Here is a 20,597-nt window from a genome sequence, read left to right on the forward strand (position 1 = left end):
CAAGATATGAATAGAAACGTATGGTGAAGGCAAGTTAAAAACCCTGGCACCTATAAAAATGCGTTCCTTTCAAGAAATATATGTGACTAATATGAAAATTCGATGCCCAGATAGATACGTGTCTAATATGCATGTCCAATACCCAGACATATACGTGTCTAATACGTATGTCCTATACCCAGACAGATACGTGTCTAATATGTATGTTCTATACCCAGACAGAAACGTGACTAATATATATGTCCTATACCCAGACAAATACGTGTCTAATATGTATGTTCTATACACAGACAGATACGTGTCTAATATGTATGTTCTATACCCAGACAGATACGTGTCTAATATGTAAGTTCTATACCAAAACAGATACCTGTCTAATATGTATGTTTTATACCCAGACAGATACGTGTCTAATATGTATGTTCTATAACTAGACAGATACGAGTTTAATATGTATGTCCTATACCCAGACAGATACGTGTCTAATATGTATGTCCTATACCCAGACAGATACGTGTCTAATATGTATGTCCTATACCCAGACAGATACCTGTCTAATATGTATGTTCTATATCTAGACAGATACGTGTCTAATATGTATGTCTTATAATTAGACAGATACGTGTATAATATGTATGTTCTATACCCAGACAGATACGTGTATAATATGTATGTCCTATACCCAGACATATACGTGTATTATGTATGTATGTCTTATACCCAGGAATATACGTGTCTAATATGGATGTTCTATACCCAGACAGAAACGTGTCTAATATGTATGTTCTATACCCAGACAGAAACGTGTCTAATATGTATGTCTTATACTCGAATATACACGTGTTTAATATGTATCTTTTACCAGTATGTGTGAATTACATGTAATTTAGGGTCATTATTCGTATTGTACCCACTCATAAGGCATTGTTCATAGTAAATTTGCAATATTCTCAAAATCGGTTTCCAAATCTGACACTACTCCATGCCTCTCTCCCGTATTTTTTCGAAATGTTGACCTCTGAAGTTAATACACCGGTTATTACGAACAGAAGACACTATTTTATGAATCGACATTTTTTACGGTTTTGTTTGCTTCAGACCCATTCTGATTCAATGATACTATAAATATTCAGTCACAAATGTGCTATTCTATGTAAAACTTATATGGTGCCAATTTTGATACACCAGATGTGCATTTCATAATAATATAATGTCTCTTCGGTGATGCTCAAATCCAACTTTTGGAAAAACAATTATATCTACCCATTTACGTTTCATTTTTTTCATGTCAGTTACATTTTCTACTGCATGCGATACAGTCGTCATTTAATAGCTCATAGCAAAAACAACTAACTGATTAAATTTAAAAAAAAACGCTCCATGTATTCAATGTAGAGTGATAAATCAATTATCGAGGTACCCTCTTCTACCATTTTTGTTTTGAAATTTAAATCCTATGATATGATGAGGAGAAAGAATTAATGCCTGACTTACAATGGGGACGACACGATTAAAATCAATGATTCTCCCCAGGAGTGCTAAGACGACATACAGAATGATTTTATCTATGTGGACTGTGGTGTGATTTCTTCTGTGTTATGGATTTGGGAATAATCGATGAATTACACTTCAAAAGAGTAAAGTTCTTACAATGCAAACCGATTGCATTACTCTAAAATCGTTGTCGTTTGAAACGTACATCATATCACAGATTATGTATAAGCCTTTTTAAAATTTCTCCATTGTTTTATTATTTGAATGCGTTTGAATTGAATTGCGTAAATTGAAAAAAAAAAATCTTTAAACATTTTAATGAGATAAGTAATCCCATCGTTTTCATTAGGAATTCTAATTATTTGTAAACCGTATTAGGACTGCAATGTGTTTAGTTCCAGTATTGGGTCACGTATGATAACATAACCATGTGTATTATGCGAATAGAAAGTTGCAGTGAAGTTGCGTAAAAATCCTAGGACCTATAACATTGTGTTCTATACCAAACATATTCGTGTCTAATATGTATGTTCTATACCACATATATACGTGTCTAATATGTAACAGGTACGTGCTTAATATATACAGTATGTGCCTAACATGTAAGTTTTATACCCAAATATGTTGGTTCTATCCCCGACAGATACTCGTCTAATATGCATGTCCTAAACCCAAACAAATACCTGTCTAATATGCATGCTCAGACAGATACGTGTCTAATATGTATGTTCTATACCAGATATATACATGTTTAATATGTATCTCATATATCCAGACAAACACTTGTTCAATTTGAATGTTTTATACCCGAGAGATACGTCTATCATATGTGTGTTCTATACCAAGAAAGATGCATGACTAATATTTATGTTCTATATCCAACAGTGTCAGATATCTATTTTGTATTGCATGTACATGCCCTATGCACAGACAGATACGTGTGCAAAATGTATGTCATATACCCAGACAGATACATGTCTAATATATATATATTATACCAGACAAATGTGTCTAAAATGTATGTCCTTTACCCAGACAGACACGTGTCTAATATGTATGTTACAGTAAAACTCTGATATAGCTAATTTCTGCGGACAGTCTATAAAAATTCGCTATAAGCGTAATTCGCTATACACTTTTAGCGAATTCATAATTCAAATATAACGAATTCGTTATAAAACTGATTTGTTCTACATGTATATCATTTGTATAAGAAAGCAGCAATCAATGTACTTGCGTTTGCATTGTCTCTAAGAGAAATTAAGTCTATGTATTTTCGAGAAGAAATATTTTTTTATACAAGAACTATACACACTGATTTATATATGATATTTTTGTTGATGGATTATTAAGCCACCCAAGAGGGACGTTAAACAATATTCAATCAATCAATCAATTTATACCCAAACAGATACGCATCTAATATGTATATCCTATACCCAGACAAATATGTGTCTAATATATATGTCCTATACCAAGACAAATACGTGTCTAATATATGTTTTATACCCAGACATATACGCGTTCAATACGTATCTCCTATACCCAGACATATAATCGTCTTATATGTACACCTAATATGCTTACATATACGTGTCTAATATATATTTTTATACGAGACAGATGCATTTATCAGTTTCCGTGATTTTATGTGTATCTAATATATATGTTCTATACCCAGATAAATATGTATAAAAGATGTATGTCCAATACCCAGAGAGATACGTGTCTAATATAGATGTCCTATACCCAGACATACATGTGTATAATATGTATGTTATATGCCCAGACAGATACGTGTCTAATACGTATGATCTATACCCAGAGATACACGTGTCTAATATGTATGTCCTATACCCAGACAGATACGTATATAATATGTATTATTAATACCAAATTGATAAATATATAAAATGGATGTCCAATATTCAGGCAGGTACATGTCTATCATGTATATTCTAGTATGTTCGACCGATTTCTTCCATGAAAAAAAAATCAAAGCGAGAAATGGACGCTTGTATAGAACAAGTATTGTACATATGCACCAGAATGTAAGAATTACATGTAATTCGCGGTCATCATTTTTAATGGCACATGTCTATCAATAGCCATCTGCATGACTCTATTGTAGACAGCCTCTTAATCAATACACAATATCAAATACAAGTATTGAAAAAAGTGGGAAATGTAATTTTTCATTAGTCTATCATAACCAGATTTTGATGTTTACACTTACCCACATGGTTCAGAACCAAGACAACTCTCCTGTCGCCTAGAAGGAATGAGTATTCTCTGTTGACCTGTCACACACCACCTATGCAGTGTTTGCGGGGCCTAGTAGAAGTTAATATTCAATATCATTATATAGCTAATAAATTGTCTATTTATAAAATCTGCATAAAATCTAAAGAATACTAACGTTGAATATCCTGATAATTTTGGAACGCTAACGTTGTATTGCGTAAATTGTGTGTGCCCGAAACATTCCGAGTAGGAGCGTTCAATATTGACCTGACCGTAACATCAACAAGCCAAAATGGCAGACGAAGGTCCTCCGAACCTGACAGAGCCGGTATTTTATATTTACTTAAACAAAATGTTTTACTGTACATAATTCATGATGTCCCCATTCACTAAATCAGTTTGCTTCATGCACCAATGACGGGTTTAATATTGAACAGTTAAGAAATGCATACTGATACTGCACACTTTCACGTTAGATGCCAATATTGATAAATTATCGTATCCTTTGGAGTATTTTGAGCGAAAAGGGAGATAATTTAACAACTACATACTTTAGCTATATAATAAAAGGGTTATTAAACTTAAAGTGGCTCTCAAAATGCGTTCCCAACCTAGTGCATTTTCACTGCCAACTCGTGCCAATATTCACCAATATAAGTTCAATAACCCTACATTATGTCCCCAATACATGTTTTTACAATGCACGTTTGTGCTTGACCGCATTCTGCCCGTGTGCATTGTGTATTTTCTCTATTGTTCCCAGGACTGAGAAAAAACTGGCAATTACCATGAAAATAATATTAAACAATTACATGTTGACTCGTTGAACAGTACAGGCCATGGGTAGTCCCAACCGTAACTACTGGGCTATTTCCGTAACCGCAAATGAACCTTGTATGTGGATCGACACCATCAGAGTTGGTTGCTACGTATACATAAACGTAACTATGACGTCACAGTCGTACGTTACACTATGAAACGTAAGCTTCCAAATGCATCTAAGATATCATACATATCTAAGATATTCTAATACTATCAATATCCACTTATATGTGTATGTATTAGAGTGAATAAGACGTTAATTACACCAAAACTCAATATGCGATGAAAACCTAAATAACGCATTATACAGGGATTCAGTTTTGCTCTAAATCTGAAGCCCTTCGCCGATCTTGATGACGTCTCCATATGAGAGAAAAATTCTCGAGTGGGACGTTAAAAACAAGATGCAACCAATCAATCAATCTTCCAATGGAGATTATTTCTTAAACTTTCCTACATAACCATACGTAAAGGTTTTATCCTTATTTTAGCCCAATTCTAACCCCCTCACCCCGGGTAAAGATTGTCTCCCCTATTGCGACCCAACTCTATCCCCTTCCCTCGGAGGGAGGGCATGGTTTGAAAAAAAAATGAATTCCCACATTTTGCGAATCAGATTGGTCTTTTCTGATCTAGTGACTTTTGTGGTTATATCGAAACAGGATCCATCAATTCTGACATCTGGTTCAGATGAACATCGGAAGGCCTCCGGAACCAGGCTAGTTCAGATGAACATCGGAAGGCCTCGGGAACCAAGCTAGTTCGGATGAACATCGGAAGGCCTCCGGAATCAGTTCAGATGAACATCGGGATGACTGAAAAACCAGGGTAGTTCAGATGAACATCGTAATGCCTCGGGAACCAGGCTAGTTCAGATGAACATCGGAAGGCCTCGGGAACCAGGCTAGTTCAGATGAACATCGGAAGGCTTCGGAAAACAGGATAGTTCAGATTGCATGTTTGCTCAATCAAAATTATCAACAGCGTCCTGACATAACCTCCCTCGGAAATAAAATTCAAGTCACTTGTTGCAATCTGATATGATTAGCTTACAGTATTGTTATATATGTGATATAAATATAATATGGCTTAGCCTTGGAGTTCATCACGTCATAACCCTGGTGAAGATTTTTAAAAGGGTACTACATTTTCACTATTTCTTAATATCCTCCTTTTGAAAAGGATGATACCCTTTATTTGAGTAATTGCCAATCCCTTTTATCCCAGGATACTTTATATAAAGTGTGTTGAAATGTCCATGGGGATCTGGTGAAATGGTAAATGTGCAAAGTTTACGGACATATGTATGCCTTTTTTCAAACTATTCCCATAATTACTACAATACACGTGATTACATTATGTGTGAACCTTGCTTTCATAGCAATTACTTGTGGTTCTTGTGTTAATAACAATTATAAGTGGTTCTTACTTGTGTTGATAACAATTATATATGACCATTGTATTGATAACAACTATAGGTGGCTCTTACTTGTATTTATAACAATTCTAGGGGGTCATTGTGTTCATAACATTTATAGATAGTTATCACTTGTGTTGATAGGAATTATAAGTCTATATTGTGTTGATAACAATTATTAGCTGGTTGTTACTTGTGTTGATAACAATTATAGGTGGTTCTTACTTGTGTTGATAACAATTGTATGTGGTTCTTACTTGTCTTGATAACGATTATATGTGTCTCTTACTTGTGGTTGACTCACATGACTACATATTCGATCGCTGAAAGACTAACTTAACGACAAAAGCGTTGACCTTTTTATGTGTTTTACACCACATGCATTGCTTTTAGTCATTATGTCAATTTTAGCCTTATAAAACATTTTCTAACAATGAAACACCCCAGATTGTTTTCCTAGCAAAGGGCATGCTATACATACAGTAATCAAACACAGTTTTGTATGATAAATATATAAATAATCTTTATTCTGAAATTTCGACACACAAACTACAAGGAATATTAAGTTATATAGGTTAGGTCCTTCTTTATACACTGATTTTCACTACGGATTACTCTGTTTATCTGATCAAGATATAGGGTTCAAGGCCGGTGTAACCGGTCAGCAGAGGATGCTTACTCCTCCTGGGCACCTGTACTCACCTCTGGTACAGTACACGACACGAGTTTTATGCGTGTTTCACACAACACGGCGGAAAAATGTCCAAAAGACGCTGGGCCTTTCAAATTGTCGGCACCTTAAAGTCCGAGATTCTGAGCGAGCTAGACATTGAAGTCCACAGAGGATCTCCGTGAATGCCACCGTGTATCCTTTCGCTTGACCAACTTGCCCCCCATTCATTATCTAGGAATTCGCTGTAAATCATTGAATTTTTGTAATTGCTGTTTAGTGATGAATTGGTGCTGCAGACGTCCACATGTTTTTATAGAACGCCCAATTTTTCCACATTCTGTATACAAACACCTGTGTTATTCCCACCACTCGTCGTTTCACGGCATGTTCAGCACAAATTCACCAAATATATAAAAGAAGGATCAGGGATAAACCACAATCACATGCCAGTAATTTCAATTTGATAAAGAGCAGCTCAAATAAATGAGTGTCATAAGCAGTGGGTTTTTTTCCTACAGTAAAAAAAAATGGACATTTAGTGCACCACCAATCTGACAACGTATAGCTTCCATTGTACCTAAATAAGAGTACGTGATTTAGATCTGATATATAACATGTTTATATTTAATCTTGCAACATCACTAACTATACAGTTGACAACGATTGAAATAAAAATACAGACGTTTGCTCGTTTATTCAGTTGCTCACAAACCTACCCGTCTTTTCAATGTAAGTTGTAAAACAAACGTACTAGTTTGGCCAGTTATAACACCCGAATACGGTGTGTTGCTAAAACACGGAACGGAAAACGGAACGGAAGACGGAATGGAATAGAATTTAAGAATCAGAATGATCACTGTAGCGAAGATAACAAAAAAAAAAAAAAAAAAAATCAGAAGAAAATACTTTACTATGATTAAACTCAAAATTTGGGAATTCGTTTACCAGCGGAAAAAATACATCATACAATTCTGCACCATCAATTGATTAAGCGAATTTAGACGTGTGTTTAAGAATTTACAAAGCGTTTTACAAAAAAATTTAAATGTCGGTATTAATAATTGTGTTAGCGAGCAGCGACACATATGGGTAGAAAATGGAAAGAACACACATACTTTAACACCCCCGTGACAAAACGTCATTAACGCACATTTACATGTATATTTAAGCATAATGACGTATATGCGTATACTTACAACAGGGAATGTGGTATGGACATGTATATAACAAAGACAATTCATGATTTTATTATGTCAGTAAGTTAAACGTCTTGTGTTTCTTATACATTAAGTTTTAACTAACAGAGATTCTGTGACCAGAGCACTCCAATCCTAAATAGGGAGGACGTCTAGCAGTTTATTTCTAAACTAAATACTTGTATCTTAATATTTAGATTAATAATGAGGTGACCTTTTAATTGCATTCAAGCATGACTTGTCTGTTAGCCGTTTAACTATTTCATGTCTGTGAATTCCTCATACTATGGATCGAAAACGTCAACGTAGTTTACATTGGTTGTGTTTCAATATTTCGTTCCCGTTGTATCTCTTCGGGTTCAACACTAATCCACAATGTGTCGGTAAATGTACGAACTTTCACATAACTTCATCCAAATGAGGCAAACTTTTTATGCATACCGGCCTCGTTCGCTTTAGAATTTGATGCAATACATAAATACATACATCCATTACATCAGGTGTAGAACTAGATTACGAATAAAAGCAAATTCGATTTTAAAAAGCCTATGTTTTGAGAACATTGTTGAAATTTTTTTTCATTTCTTACAATCTGGTTGTCGTGGTGAGGGGCTATTCGTTGGATATACAATTTTGAAAATTCAAGTCTTCTTCAGTAGGATTATTTTTTTCTTTGTATTTTTTTCTTTATTGCTATTTTTCATGGTAGGATAATAATTTTAGAATAGATATGTACTAGTATGAAGTATATGAAACGTTTTTCTGGGTGACATTCCGTTCTGTCTGTAATTTCTGCTTCCCTTGTTTATGATAAACCTTTAATTTAGCAAAATGCTGACCTCTTCATGGCATTGCATGCAATATTTTCCATTCCGTCTTCGTTACACATTTTAGCAACACCCCCGAATACAGGGGTAAAATTCATCTTCGCTAGCCATTGGTTCGTGAACAAATACTCTTGGCTAGGGAAGATAAAAAAAATGCCTCGATAGTCCTCTTGCATAAACATGTATTATGAAGGTTAAACCAAAGAATTATCCAGTAAAGCTGTAAAATAGCTTGTATTTATTTTATTTTTTGACTGAGAGGGAGATAGCCATCTAGGCACATAACATCGTTTTAGAAGGGAACACTCACTTATTAGTCCTAACCCGGACCAGCCGAAAAACTTAACATATACAGAAAAAAGACAATAAAAAAGATATCAGAATGAAACGGGATGGATAATTTCTCATAAAGAAATCGTACTTTTAAGATTTATACTGTACTTTTGAACTTCTCAAATACCTGCATGCATACTTGTATATTGTAAATTATCCGACTATATGCCCCTTCTGATACATTGACAAATATAATTGATGCTAGCGCGGAGCTCTATACACTTCAATTTGCAATTTGGTCATATTTCGTCATTCAATAACTATTTTTAAAATTTTATTCATTTTGGTCACCTCAATAGAAGCATTGCGGGTCAACTAATCTATGTATTTGAAATGAACAGAAGTGCTTGTGGAAAGTGTGAAATATATTGGGTTGGTGCAAGTTACCCGTGATCTTAGACTAGATCTGATATCGCACGAACCCAAAATATTTCACACTTTTCATAACAAGTCAAAAACTGCTGTTAATTTCAAATACCCAAACTAGCTAACCGTAATTTAGTTATAATGTGACCAAGATCCTAGGAATTTTAATGATATATACTTGTTATACAAAAAATAATTGCATTCTCCAGACAATCCCGATGAACATTGTTTATAATTAAATTATCTAGCAAAGTACTTTCAACAAAAGTCTCCATCAAACGTGATTTTAAAAAAACTCAAGGGTTTGTATCTTTGGTTCTATCAATTATGTTTTTAATTTATTCCGATTTGCTAATCATCGACATTGCTCTAATCTTTATATTGAATCAAGTTATATTTGACAAGATGCATATTAGCGCAATTTGATAGAAGTAGTTATACACCGCCTGAGAGAGAGAGAGAGAGAGAGAGAGAGAGAGAGAGAGAGAGAGAGAGAGAGAGAGAGAGAGAGAGAGAGAGAGAGAGAGAGAGAGAGAGAGAGAGAGAGAGAGAGAGAGCACATCGGTAATTATTAAATATCCCTAGTACATGTTGTACACTGTACATGTATGTTTTTCTTTTACTACTTCACATTCAAAACAGGAAATACCTGCAATACGCAATATCATTAAACATAGAATTTAAGAATATTGTAATGAAGAAAGGGATTAGAGAATTGAAATAAGAATTTTCAAAACCAGGTTTTCTCCAAACAAAAGATAATATATATTGTTTGGTATCAATGGGACAATCTCAAAATGCTGGAAAAGAGTATAAGTATCAGGAAGGGGGGTATTGATTTCTTTTTTCTTCTTAAAATTTCACCTTGATCATGTTTATTTAGCCTGCGGTACATTTTCCCACCTCCTACAAGGCGCTCGGGGCCACAACAAAGTTCCTAGAAGGTATGTGTATTCGCAAATAACACATAACGTAGAACACGGAGGACATGGTATAACTCCGTAAATTTTCCACCGTGATCTTTCCACGGAGGGGTGTGTAGAACTCGTATTGTGTACTATAAATCCAGAGGGCCGTGGTGTTCTGAGATTGATGACTGTGGCGTATCATTCTTTTATACTACCTATTAACCGTTTTGTTCGGATATTACCACTAGGGGGTCATTTCATGGGAGGAAACCAGAGTACTTTCAGAAAACGCACAAATCCAAACACACAGTGTGTACAGCTTAGTTCAGAGGATTGTGTGTAAACCTCCATAACACAAACATCATATCATCATAAAATACAGCTATGAAATAAAATCTTAATTCACTAGTTAAAATAAACAAAAAAACCCAACAACTAAAATATTCAGGAAATAAGACTCGAACACGTAATATAGGAAACGCTCGTATTTGCAAGTTCAACACAATTTTATTCACGTACATGTGAATGTATATTGATATCTGGGGGTTCATTATTCCATTCAATTCAATCTTCAACAGAAGAAATAATCATATCAATACACAAACCATGTATAACGTTATTCCATGTCATTCTCTCGCCAGAGGGAGCGTTACGCAAGCTTCAATTGCATTTCAGAGAATTTTTTAAAGAAAAAACCACACACACAGAAATATTACCTATTGTGTATTGGTACACAGGTCAGTAATTTACATCGAATACATAAGAGGTAAGTAAGTGAGGTGAGATAATAATTTCATACCCCTACAAACAATATAAGACCTGATGACATTCTGAGGTATGGGGTTTACTTTGTTGCGCAGAAAAACTTTGAATGTCATCAAACATGCACAGAACGGAGGGGAAGTTGGAAGATTTAACTTGCTCCACCTTCCACATGCTAAATTGATTGTGGCCGTGGTGGGGACGGGGGACGGGGGTCGATACTTCAACTAAAACGTCCTAAAATAGTAAAGCAGCATCAAACACCTGTACAAATCAGTTTCAACTACTACCTTCTTACATTCATTAATTTCATCAATAAAATTTCTATAATAACAATATTGACTACTGTTCTGAAAACACTAATGTGACACGTATTCTGAGGAATATGGGAGACATCCGATTTATTCGAAGTCTGGGAGGGCAGCGGTGGTCTAATTAAAATCAGATTCTTAGATCTGCGCCGTATACTCTGCGTAAGTAGATCTGACATAACCCAAGTAGGGATAATGTTCTGATGAACTTTATGTCAGTCAATCAGCGCGTCGGCTTTGAAATCGTCGGTTTTCACAATTCAAGGACAATGGCGGCGATTGTTTGGTTTGAAAGAAAACACATGGCAGCCAGATACGACGTCGCAATGCACCGTTTACGTCGACTGGCGTTATATTCCTCGCGTTATTTAAGTAAGCCATCTTGAAAACTATTCAAAACTATTCCGATTTATGTATGAACAGGGATGGGTACCATCCCTGTTCATACATAAATCGGAATTCACAATTAATTTAATTTGGGTGTATTTTATATCGTACGTTTCTTTTTTTTTCTTTGTATGAACGGAATAGATTAGGCATTATAATGAAAGTTTAAAATTCGTTATGCGAGAATATACAATTTTACAGTGTGGAATAAACTTCGTGGAAGAGAGATTACAGAAATTTGTTTACGAATTGCAAGGAACCGCCTAAATAGTCATAGTTGTCTGTGTGGCGCAATCTGACTGGCTGATAGTTCTCATGAATATTCGAAGCAAAAGGTCATGCGGACATGACCCCCATGGGTTATGTCAGATCCTATTGTAGCGATTGTGAGCGTATTCTAGGATCTGATTTTAATTAGATTGGCGGTGGTTCTCTAATTAAACCTCTCATCCTACCTTTTAGTACTAAATGTATATAATGCAATATCAAACAATAGTGTGGAAGGGGGCGTACCTAATACATCTTAAATAACAAAGATAGTGATCACAGTATCCGTTGTTAATAAAAGTGCGGGTGGTTGGGTGTTTAGGGGAGGGCATTTGATAAATATAAATTTGATATTACTATACGGAGCTGTCAAACATTTGACTTTTGATATTGTCCTAAAATGTTTACAAATATATGCATGCTTCACTTTTACTGCTTTGAAGTAAATTATACCTGTGAAAAGTTAACATCATGATTTACCGTGTAAATATAAAATAATAATTTAAATCTAACAACTAGTTAATGGTCTCACCAAGCGCCCTATAATAAAAGTGGAAGTCACCTGTCTCTTAGATATGACCTTGAAAACGGAGGTTTCGTGTCGTGGTAGACGTTGGCACGATAAAAAGTCCTCACTCGGTCGTTGTAACTCTGTGTAGTTTATTTTCTGATAAAGAACCCTCACTCGGACATTGTAACTGTGTATAGTTTATCTTCTGATAAAGAACCCTCACTCGGACGTTACAACTGTGTATAGTTTATTTTCTGATACACCTTCACTGATATGACCGTTAAGCGCTTCCTGACGTGTTTATGAGGGGAAATAAAAAAAAAAAAATTACTCAAAAATAAATCGAAATAAAGGAAGATCCAATATATTATTTTTAGTTGGAGAGCCGAGATGGTATCCCACTGAATCCCCCCCCCCTTGCATTGTGAAATTATCAATTTATTTTATGTTTGGCACACTGTCAATTTCACAATATGAAGTCTATATCGACAATAAAGTAATATATGGTGCCAACATTGCAAGGTGTTTTTTTTTTTTACCTGGAACGCAAGATTATTCGTGACCCACAGTGTTGAATTTCAATATAAACGGGAACAATAAAAATATCATTCATTGCATACACATTTAATTGAATTCTATTTTTGATGAAAGGAAATTCAGCCTTCTGACGTAACTGTTAACATAGTTACGCAATATGAATTAGGTCAAACAATCTATAATGACAATAAAGTGATATATAGTGCCAACATCACAGGTTTTTGTACCTGTAACCTAAGACTATTCATGACCCACAGGGTTGAATTTCAATATAAACAGAGTACAATAAACATTAGTGTTGAAAAATTGGGAACATTTCATATTCGATAATCGGCCATAATCGAAAGAACTGTTTCGATCAATGATCAATATAATCAGTATTTACATGTAGTTAATAATGTTTATTATTTTTGGAGTTATTTCTATTTAGTTTTATGGATATGTGCAGTATACATACTAGCTGGTGTCACTGAATTCCCAATTTTCAATGTGGAGTCCACTCTGACTCTCCCACGCACATGTCTCTATATAAAATCGGGAGTAACAGTCAGATTAATCTCGGATTAGATATTAACTAGTGTACAAGCGACAATCGATTATGAAAAATAGAATCGATAATCGGAATTGAAGAGCCAAAAAACGATTGACAATCGATTGTCGGCGACAATCGTTTCATCACTAATAAACATATTCATATTATATACATATTTGATTTAATTCTATTTTTGATGAAAGGAAATTCAGTCTTCTGACATAAATGTTGACATAGCTACCCAACATGAACTAAGTCAAACAAACTTCAAACTATTTAAGGTAGAGATTGATAGGTTGATGCTAAAAAAAATAACCATTGAATTTTTTTTTATTTTGATATATGTTTATGATGAAGCTTCGATATAAAACATAATAGAAATCAATGTAGGTAATCGACTTTGTTTTAGAGAAATATGGCGATTTTAATAACACCTTCTTTAGTCCTTGTAAAGCGTAAAAAGTGAAGAAAAATAAGTAGAGAGCAATATACAAATAGAGCTATAAAATTTTTATTGTAAAAAGGATCATAACTTGTCATATATGGTTCAAAACAACCTTTCACATAATTGTATATTACACATCAATTTCAAGTTCAGCAATCATTATTAACATGCAACAACATTACTTCAACAGAGCTACATTGGCTAATTACCTTAAAACAGTGCACAATATTTGCACACGGAGTCATACCTTTGCTTAAGCTGCTAAAAAATTACCCATCACATTTCTTATTTTATTTCATTAAGTGGTCAGCCTATTAGTAAGTAAAATATATGAAAAACATTATACACCATAATGGGGTTCAATATGGAACTAACAAGAAATTCCTAACCCCACCCCCTTTTAACAAACTACACATTTTCGTAAGAAAAAGGGTTATTAAAAGATGTTGTAAACAATCCATCAAAAACAGCTTGCTGAAATTCGAAGATTCTTTGTAATACCTTTTTTAAATTAATAAATATAATACAGAAAGTATGTATTTCAAATTTTAGCTTATATTTTGTTGTAGTTCTCGTTGTTGACCTTTGTGCACTTACACTCAGAATATAGATTTATCATACGTCATCATATTTGATAATTAATATCAAGAGTTTTCCCAAATAAAAATCCCCACCAAAAATTGAAATACAATTTATATTTGTTAAAACAAATGTCTCCATTACATCCCAACCCCTTTAATATATTGCATGGTATGGAGGAGAAAGAATGAGCAGGAACATAGACGTCATGAATTGCACTCGGTGCATTGAGAAGAAAGATTCAGCCAGCAGAGATAAACTACTGATCTTTTTCTAACTTAAAATGTTTAAGCATTCCCAAATTACCTCTTTGAAAATTGAACATGACAATAAGAAGGTTTCTATAAGCTATTTCAGGGGCAGATCAGGAATTGAAGTTGGGGGGGGTGCAACTGTATGAGGCAGGGGTCTGGGGGCCGCCTTGAAAGGAGGGGGGGGGGCGATTCCCCAGAAACTCCTGGATTTTACAGATTTTATAGGGCTTAAAATATGTCTCCCATGTAGTCATTTTTATTATTTTCTGTCATTTTTAATAAGGTGGAAATTAATAAAATAACGCAAATTTTAAGGGTTTTTGGAAAAAATAGCAGTTCTTCCACTAAAAGTAATTCAATAAATCAAAAGATTTTGTCAGACATTTATTTCTCTGAGAGTGGAGGAAATTATGGCTTCTTTTATTGTATATATTTCTCTAAACAAGAGACCACGATTTACTTTAAACTTGAAAATTTTAGGGGAGCTCGCGCCGGTTGCCCCCCCCCCCTCCCCACCCCTTATATCCGCCAATGCATTTATGTATGTGCTCTTGCAATTGACCTTTTTGCACTCACAATGATTGCATTAATATTTAGCTATTTTTCATACATTTTTTTTATAATAACCAGACACGATTACCTATTATAAGAAATTGACATGATTATACGGCATAGTGCACCAAATATGTTTAAATAACAACTTTATATTTAATATCAATGGAAAGATTTCCACCCAATCGACCCAAGGATTGATTGATTTTATCTTGTTTAACGTCTCTCTCGAGAATTTTTTACTCATATGGAGACGTTACCAAGACCGGTGAACAGCTTTAAATTTAGGCCTTTGCTCGACGATTACTCCCATTGAGCAGTGAGGGTTCTTTAGCGTGCCACAACTACTGTGACACTGGGCATCCGTTTTGAAGGTCATCTCCGAGGACCAGTGACATTCACACCTGATACTGAGCGTTTGGCAATGGAACTGTCACTACCTGTTTCAACAACTCAGGTCTGTCGCGGCCGGGATTCGAACCCTGGCCTTCCGCATGCGGGGCGAACGCTCTAACCTCTAGACCACCACCGCGGCTCGACCCATTGATCTCAAGGCTGATATCAGCTATCTTGCTCTCACAAATATATATGTCTCTTCATAAGTTTATTAGTCCTACTTGTAGTCTCACACTGAAACAAAAACTCGCTTGGATAACTTAGATTCCATGCATATTGCATTCACAGTATATATGCACTGTGTGTGTGTAAGGGGGGTGGGGGGTGGGGTAGAAAATGAGAAATTCAAACACATTGATTAAAGTTATTTTATTTTCATTTAGAAATGTTTACTGATTTTGATATATCAAAAACTTAGAATAATCAACAATGACACTTCCTCTATATTTATACAATATTATTGTCTTTAAAAAAGACATGTAATACATGAGTACATGTATTTGTTTTCCATTAAATTCACACTTTAGTATGTTGCACAATATATCCATTGCTTTGGGGCTCACAAATACATTATTGATTCTATCCAAGTCCCACATTTTGCAGAAGTTCTTGAATTTTCTCTGTAACCTGTAAAGTTGTGGGGTCCAGGGGATATGACATCATCAATGTAAATGAAGTACCTGTTATAAAGAATATATTCTGTATATTCAAATATTGAAAAAAAGATGAATATCTAATATACTAAGAATTGTCTTTATAAATGTCTGGTGTTAAAATGAAAAATTCTATCTTACTAAGATAGAAAATAGTGTACCTTTCTTGCTGATTTTCATGGCAAATTGCTGTTGAAGTTGTTGGCTGGAAGCCCATTTCAACTTGCACTGGTCCTTAGAATGATGCTTAGAAAAAAATCATCATGATTAATATTTGCACAGTCAGTATTAATCATTGATTATACTGTGTCAGACAATGTCAATTTTAAAACTGTGTGTCTCAATGCATGTTTAGTGAACTTTAAAATGCTGATATATTGAAAATTACACACACATAGCATGTATTTTATTATGTTAATATTTAAAATATTGTCTGAAATCAGTATTACATTACATGTATGTTAAATGTAGGCAGTGCAGCAATGTGAACTCTTGCAGTAGTAGTACATCTGCATGATTGTTATTTATTTCATATTGTTTTAGTTACCTTCTATTTAAACTGTACATACTCTCCCACCCCGGGTTTTTAATGAGGTGAATAAACATCATAATTATCATATTACAATATGAGATGACAGATATGTTTTCATAAACTGCCAGTTCATTCTAATAATATCAAAACAAGTCAACTCTAGATTTATCAGACCTGTCTCCTTTACGGAGTGTGGGTCAAGAGAAGGACATACATATCTTATTTTCATACAATACATTTATTTGCCTATGAGGGGAGCTTGTGATTTTACAAATATTTTAAATAAAGTTTTGTAGACCTACATGCTTGTATGAAACATGAAACCCCAGATTTGAAATATCTGTTAGGTCAATGAAATTTCAAGATACTATAAGTACTATCATTTATACCAAATAGAATTTTAGTGGAACACTTCCCCCCCCCCCCCCTCAAACTTGTGAGAACCCTATTTTTTCAAATCTGGCATATACATGACATCCATTTACAATTACATGCACATGAAGGAGTTATATTTTGGGCACATATGGAATACATGAATGCACAAATAATGAAACAGATCCAAGTTGTGCGTTTATAGATGTTATTATAAAATCGCGTTGTGAAATAGCAGAGGAAAAGTGGGTTGAATACAAATTCAATTTGCCATTTTTTTCACTTACCAAACGAAATTATGATTTCGTTGTCCACGTTGAATGCATCCATCGAATTCCTCTTCTCAGAAGAAACTTTGTTTAAACTCTCAATGACTACATAAACAGTATTGAAACTCGCAGCACTCGGACATCACGATCACGCTACATCAACAACTTTGTTTACGTAGCGCAGATATGCATGGTGGTGAATTTCGTGAGGTAAAAAGTGCCATTCTGCACGGACGAAACATTTAGTCCACTATTATTACATTGACGTATTCCTAATCTAAACTATGGCCAAATTTCTCTATCTTTCGTTGAGACGACCCTCTAAATCATCGATTCAGTCACAGCAATAACTTGTACTTTCGGAACCCCTTTTTGTTTTTCAACTACTCCATGGCGATGTACGGAATTCCGAAAAATAATTTCACGTGAAAATACACGATTTTTACTGATCACGTGGTTGCTATCGGCCCCTACCTTAAACAGGCGTTAACACATAAATAGTGTATACAGGCCGACTCGCCGCACAGGTATTTAATCACGGGACTAGACGGAAGGTCGAAAGAACAGGGAGGCCATGCTGGATTTTCAGGTTAGACACAATTATATATACGCATTCTGACAATGTACTGTCAATGCTATCGATATTTGTGTGATCAGTGAAATATATTTGATCACTTACATAATGGTTCGGGGAGGGGGTTATAGCGATGCGTTATACTTAACATTTCATTTGAAATATTAAAATTAATGACTGCAGTGTTTTATATGATACTGTAATTCTTTATGGTCAATTGCTTAGACATGCTTAAATCCTTCATTAAGATCCCTCTTTTTTATTCACAGTAAACTGCTTGTGTGATCCCGGCGTCAGAAATGCATCCGCGGCACAGTGCTCAGAAAGTCTTACTGTGTGACCTCTGTGAAACTGTCCCCCTACAGAGTCGTTGTGAAGTTTGTAATATAAATCTATGCAAAGCCTGTGTTGGGGAGCACCTATCGGATTCCTCTAAAAGACATCATGTCATGCCCTATTTGCAAAGAAAGACTACTCCTAACTACCCGAGATGTCCAAAACACACAAGTGAACACTGTAAACATCACTGTAAGAAATGTGATATTCCTGTCTGTATTACCTGCGTCTCCTCCGGTAAACACAAAGGTCACAAGTTATCAGAATTTCGGGATAAACTCAACGCTAAAACACAACGTTTACAAAAAGATTTAGAGGAACTCGAAACCAGAATTTACCCGCGATATGAAGAAATGGCGTCCGATGTTCAAACTGAAAAAGCCGAGTTAGAAACGAATTACGGGGAATTGACTACAGCTGCCGAACAAGAAGGTGAAATCTTACACCGGGAGATCAACGCCATTGTCAACCAGCGGAAATCTGTCATTCAGGAGATGAAAAACACACACCTATCTACCCTGAATAAAAATACAGATGAAATCAAACAGAAAATTACTGAACTCAAACAGATCATTTTGGACTTGAAATCAATTCTGAAATCAAATGACGTCTCCTTAACTTCTACTTACAAATCTAGGAATTCCGAATTTATAATGTTACCGATTAAATTCCGAGTTACATTACCGAGTTTCTCTGCTCAAAAAATAAACACTGACCAGCTCCAGGAAATGTTTGGTTCTCTGTCGCCATTATACATTAACGCACAACATGGCGACACAATGAAATCACCAGAAGCTGTATCGCCTCCTCCAGTCAAACCACTGCTTGCTGTACCGCGCCTCACCGCCACCATAGACACTGGGCATACCTTGCTATTCAGTGTTACCTGTCTGAGTGAAGATCAAGTCTGGACCTGCGGGAATAACCAAACCATGAAGCTCCTCAACCTCCAGAGTAAACTACTGACATCAATACAAACCAAATCAGTGAACGCACCACAGGACATAACCGTGACACGGAGCGGAGATCTTGTTTATACTGACTATAACAATAACACTATAAACCTAGTAAAGAATAGGAAGATACGGGCCGTGATCACACTACAGGGATGGGTACCTCTATATGTCTGCACTACCGCCTCTGATGATCTCCTGGTTACCATGAACAGTGATGATTACAAACAATCCAAAGTCGTGCGTTACTCTGGCTCCACAGCGATGCAAACCATTCAGTTTGATGATAAGGGTTGTCCTCTCTATTCACCTGCTCGTTATCTATCTAAATACATCAGTGAGAATAGGAACCTGGATATTTGTGTAGCTGACAATGAAACTAGTGCAGTAGTGGTGGTCAATCAGTCAGGAAAACTCCGATTTAGATACACTGGTCATCCCTCTAATACCAAGCAATCATTTTATCCACGCGGCATCACTACAGACAGCCAGAGTCACATCCTGACAGCAGACTTTGACAATCACCGTATCCACATTCTAGATCGTGACGGACAGTTCCTCCGTTACATTCTCTGTAATTTAGAACGTCCATGGGGTTTATGTGTGGACATCATAGACAACCTCTTTGTGGCTGAGTGGGACAATACTAAAGTGAAGAAAATCCAATATCTATCAACATAGTCTTAATTAAACAGCTCAGCACAGTGTTAATTGCATTTATCAAAACGGTGTTAATTACACATCTCTGCAGTGTTATTTACATCAGTGTGTTAATTACAACTGCTTGTCAATTACAGTTCCTTGTCAATTACACATCCTTGTTAATTACAGCCCTGTGTACAATACAGTCATGTGTAGATTACAGTTCCTTGTTAATTACAGCCCTGTGTTAATTACAGCCCTGTGTTTGTGATGTGTAATGTACTTATGTTTGTGTGTTTAACTGATTAGACATTAGTCTCTCACTGCAGTTTACTAATTATATCTCACAAAATCTGTCTTAATCCACAAATACATGTCTAATATGTATATCATATACACAGACAGATACGTGTCTAATATGTATGTCCTAAACACAGACAAATACGTCCCTAA

The 20,597-nt window shown here is 35.3% G+C and overlaps 1 protein-coding gene and 1 long non-coding RNA gene across 2 annotated transcripts; one reads left to right on the top strand and one right to left on the bottom strand.

Moving 5' to 3' along the window:
• Positions 1–16,189: 16,189 nt before the first annotated feature.
• On the bottom strand, positions 16,190–17,991 carry LOC130049874 (uncharacterized). Its single transcript, XR_008798202.1, has 3 exons — positions 17,658–17,991; positions 16,628–16,712; positions 16,190–16,493 (listed from the first exon to the last, which is right to left on the bottom strand). It is a non-coding gene; the product is annotated as an uncharacterized LOC130049874 (long non-coding RNA).
• A 171-nt stretch (positions 17,992–18,162) lies between these two features.
• Positions 18,163–20,366, top strand: LOC130049870 (tripartite motif-containing protein 3-like). Its single transcript, XM_056148054.1, has 2 exons — positions 18,163–18,228; positions 18,483–20,366. The coding sequence occupies exon 2, from the start codon at positions 18,513–18,515 to the stop codon at positions 20,181–20,183; it is 1,671 nt and encodes a 556-aa protein (XP_056004029.1). The 5' UTR covers positions 18,163–18,228; positions 18,483–18,512; the 3' UTR covers positions 20,184–20,366.
• The last annotated feature ends 231 nt before the right edge of the window (positions 20,367–20,597 follow it).

The sequence above is a fragment of the Ostrea edulis genome, chromosome 8 (genome assembly GCF_947568905.1).
Source record: "Ostrea edulis chromosome 8, xbOstEdul1.1, whole genome shotgun sequence".
NCBI classification, from domain to species: domain Eukaryota; kingdom Metazoa; phylum Mollusca; class Bivalvia; order Ostreida; family Ostreidae; genus Ostrea; species Ostrea edulis.

Coding starts and splice junctions, on each gene's coding strand:
- LOC130049870 (XM_056148054.1), top strand. CDS start 18,513: ATGCATCCGCGGCACAGTGCTCAGAAAGTCTTACTGTGTGACCTCTGT.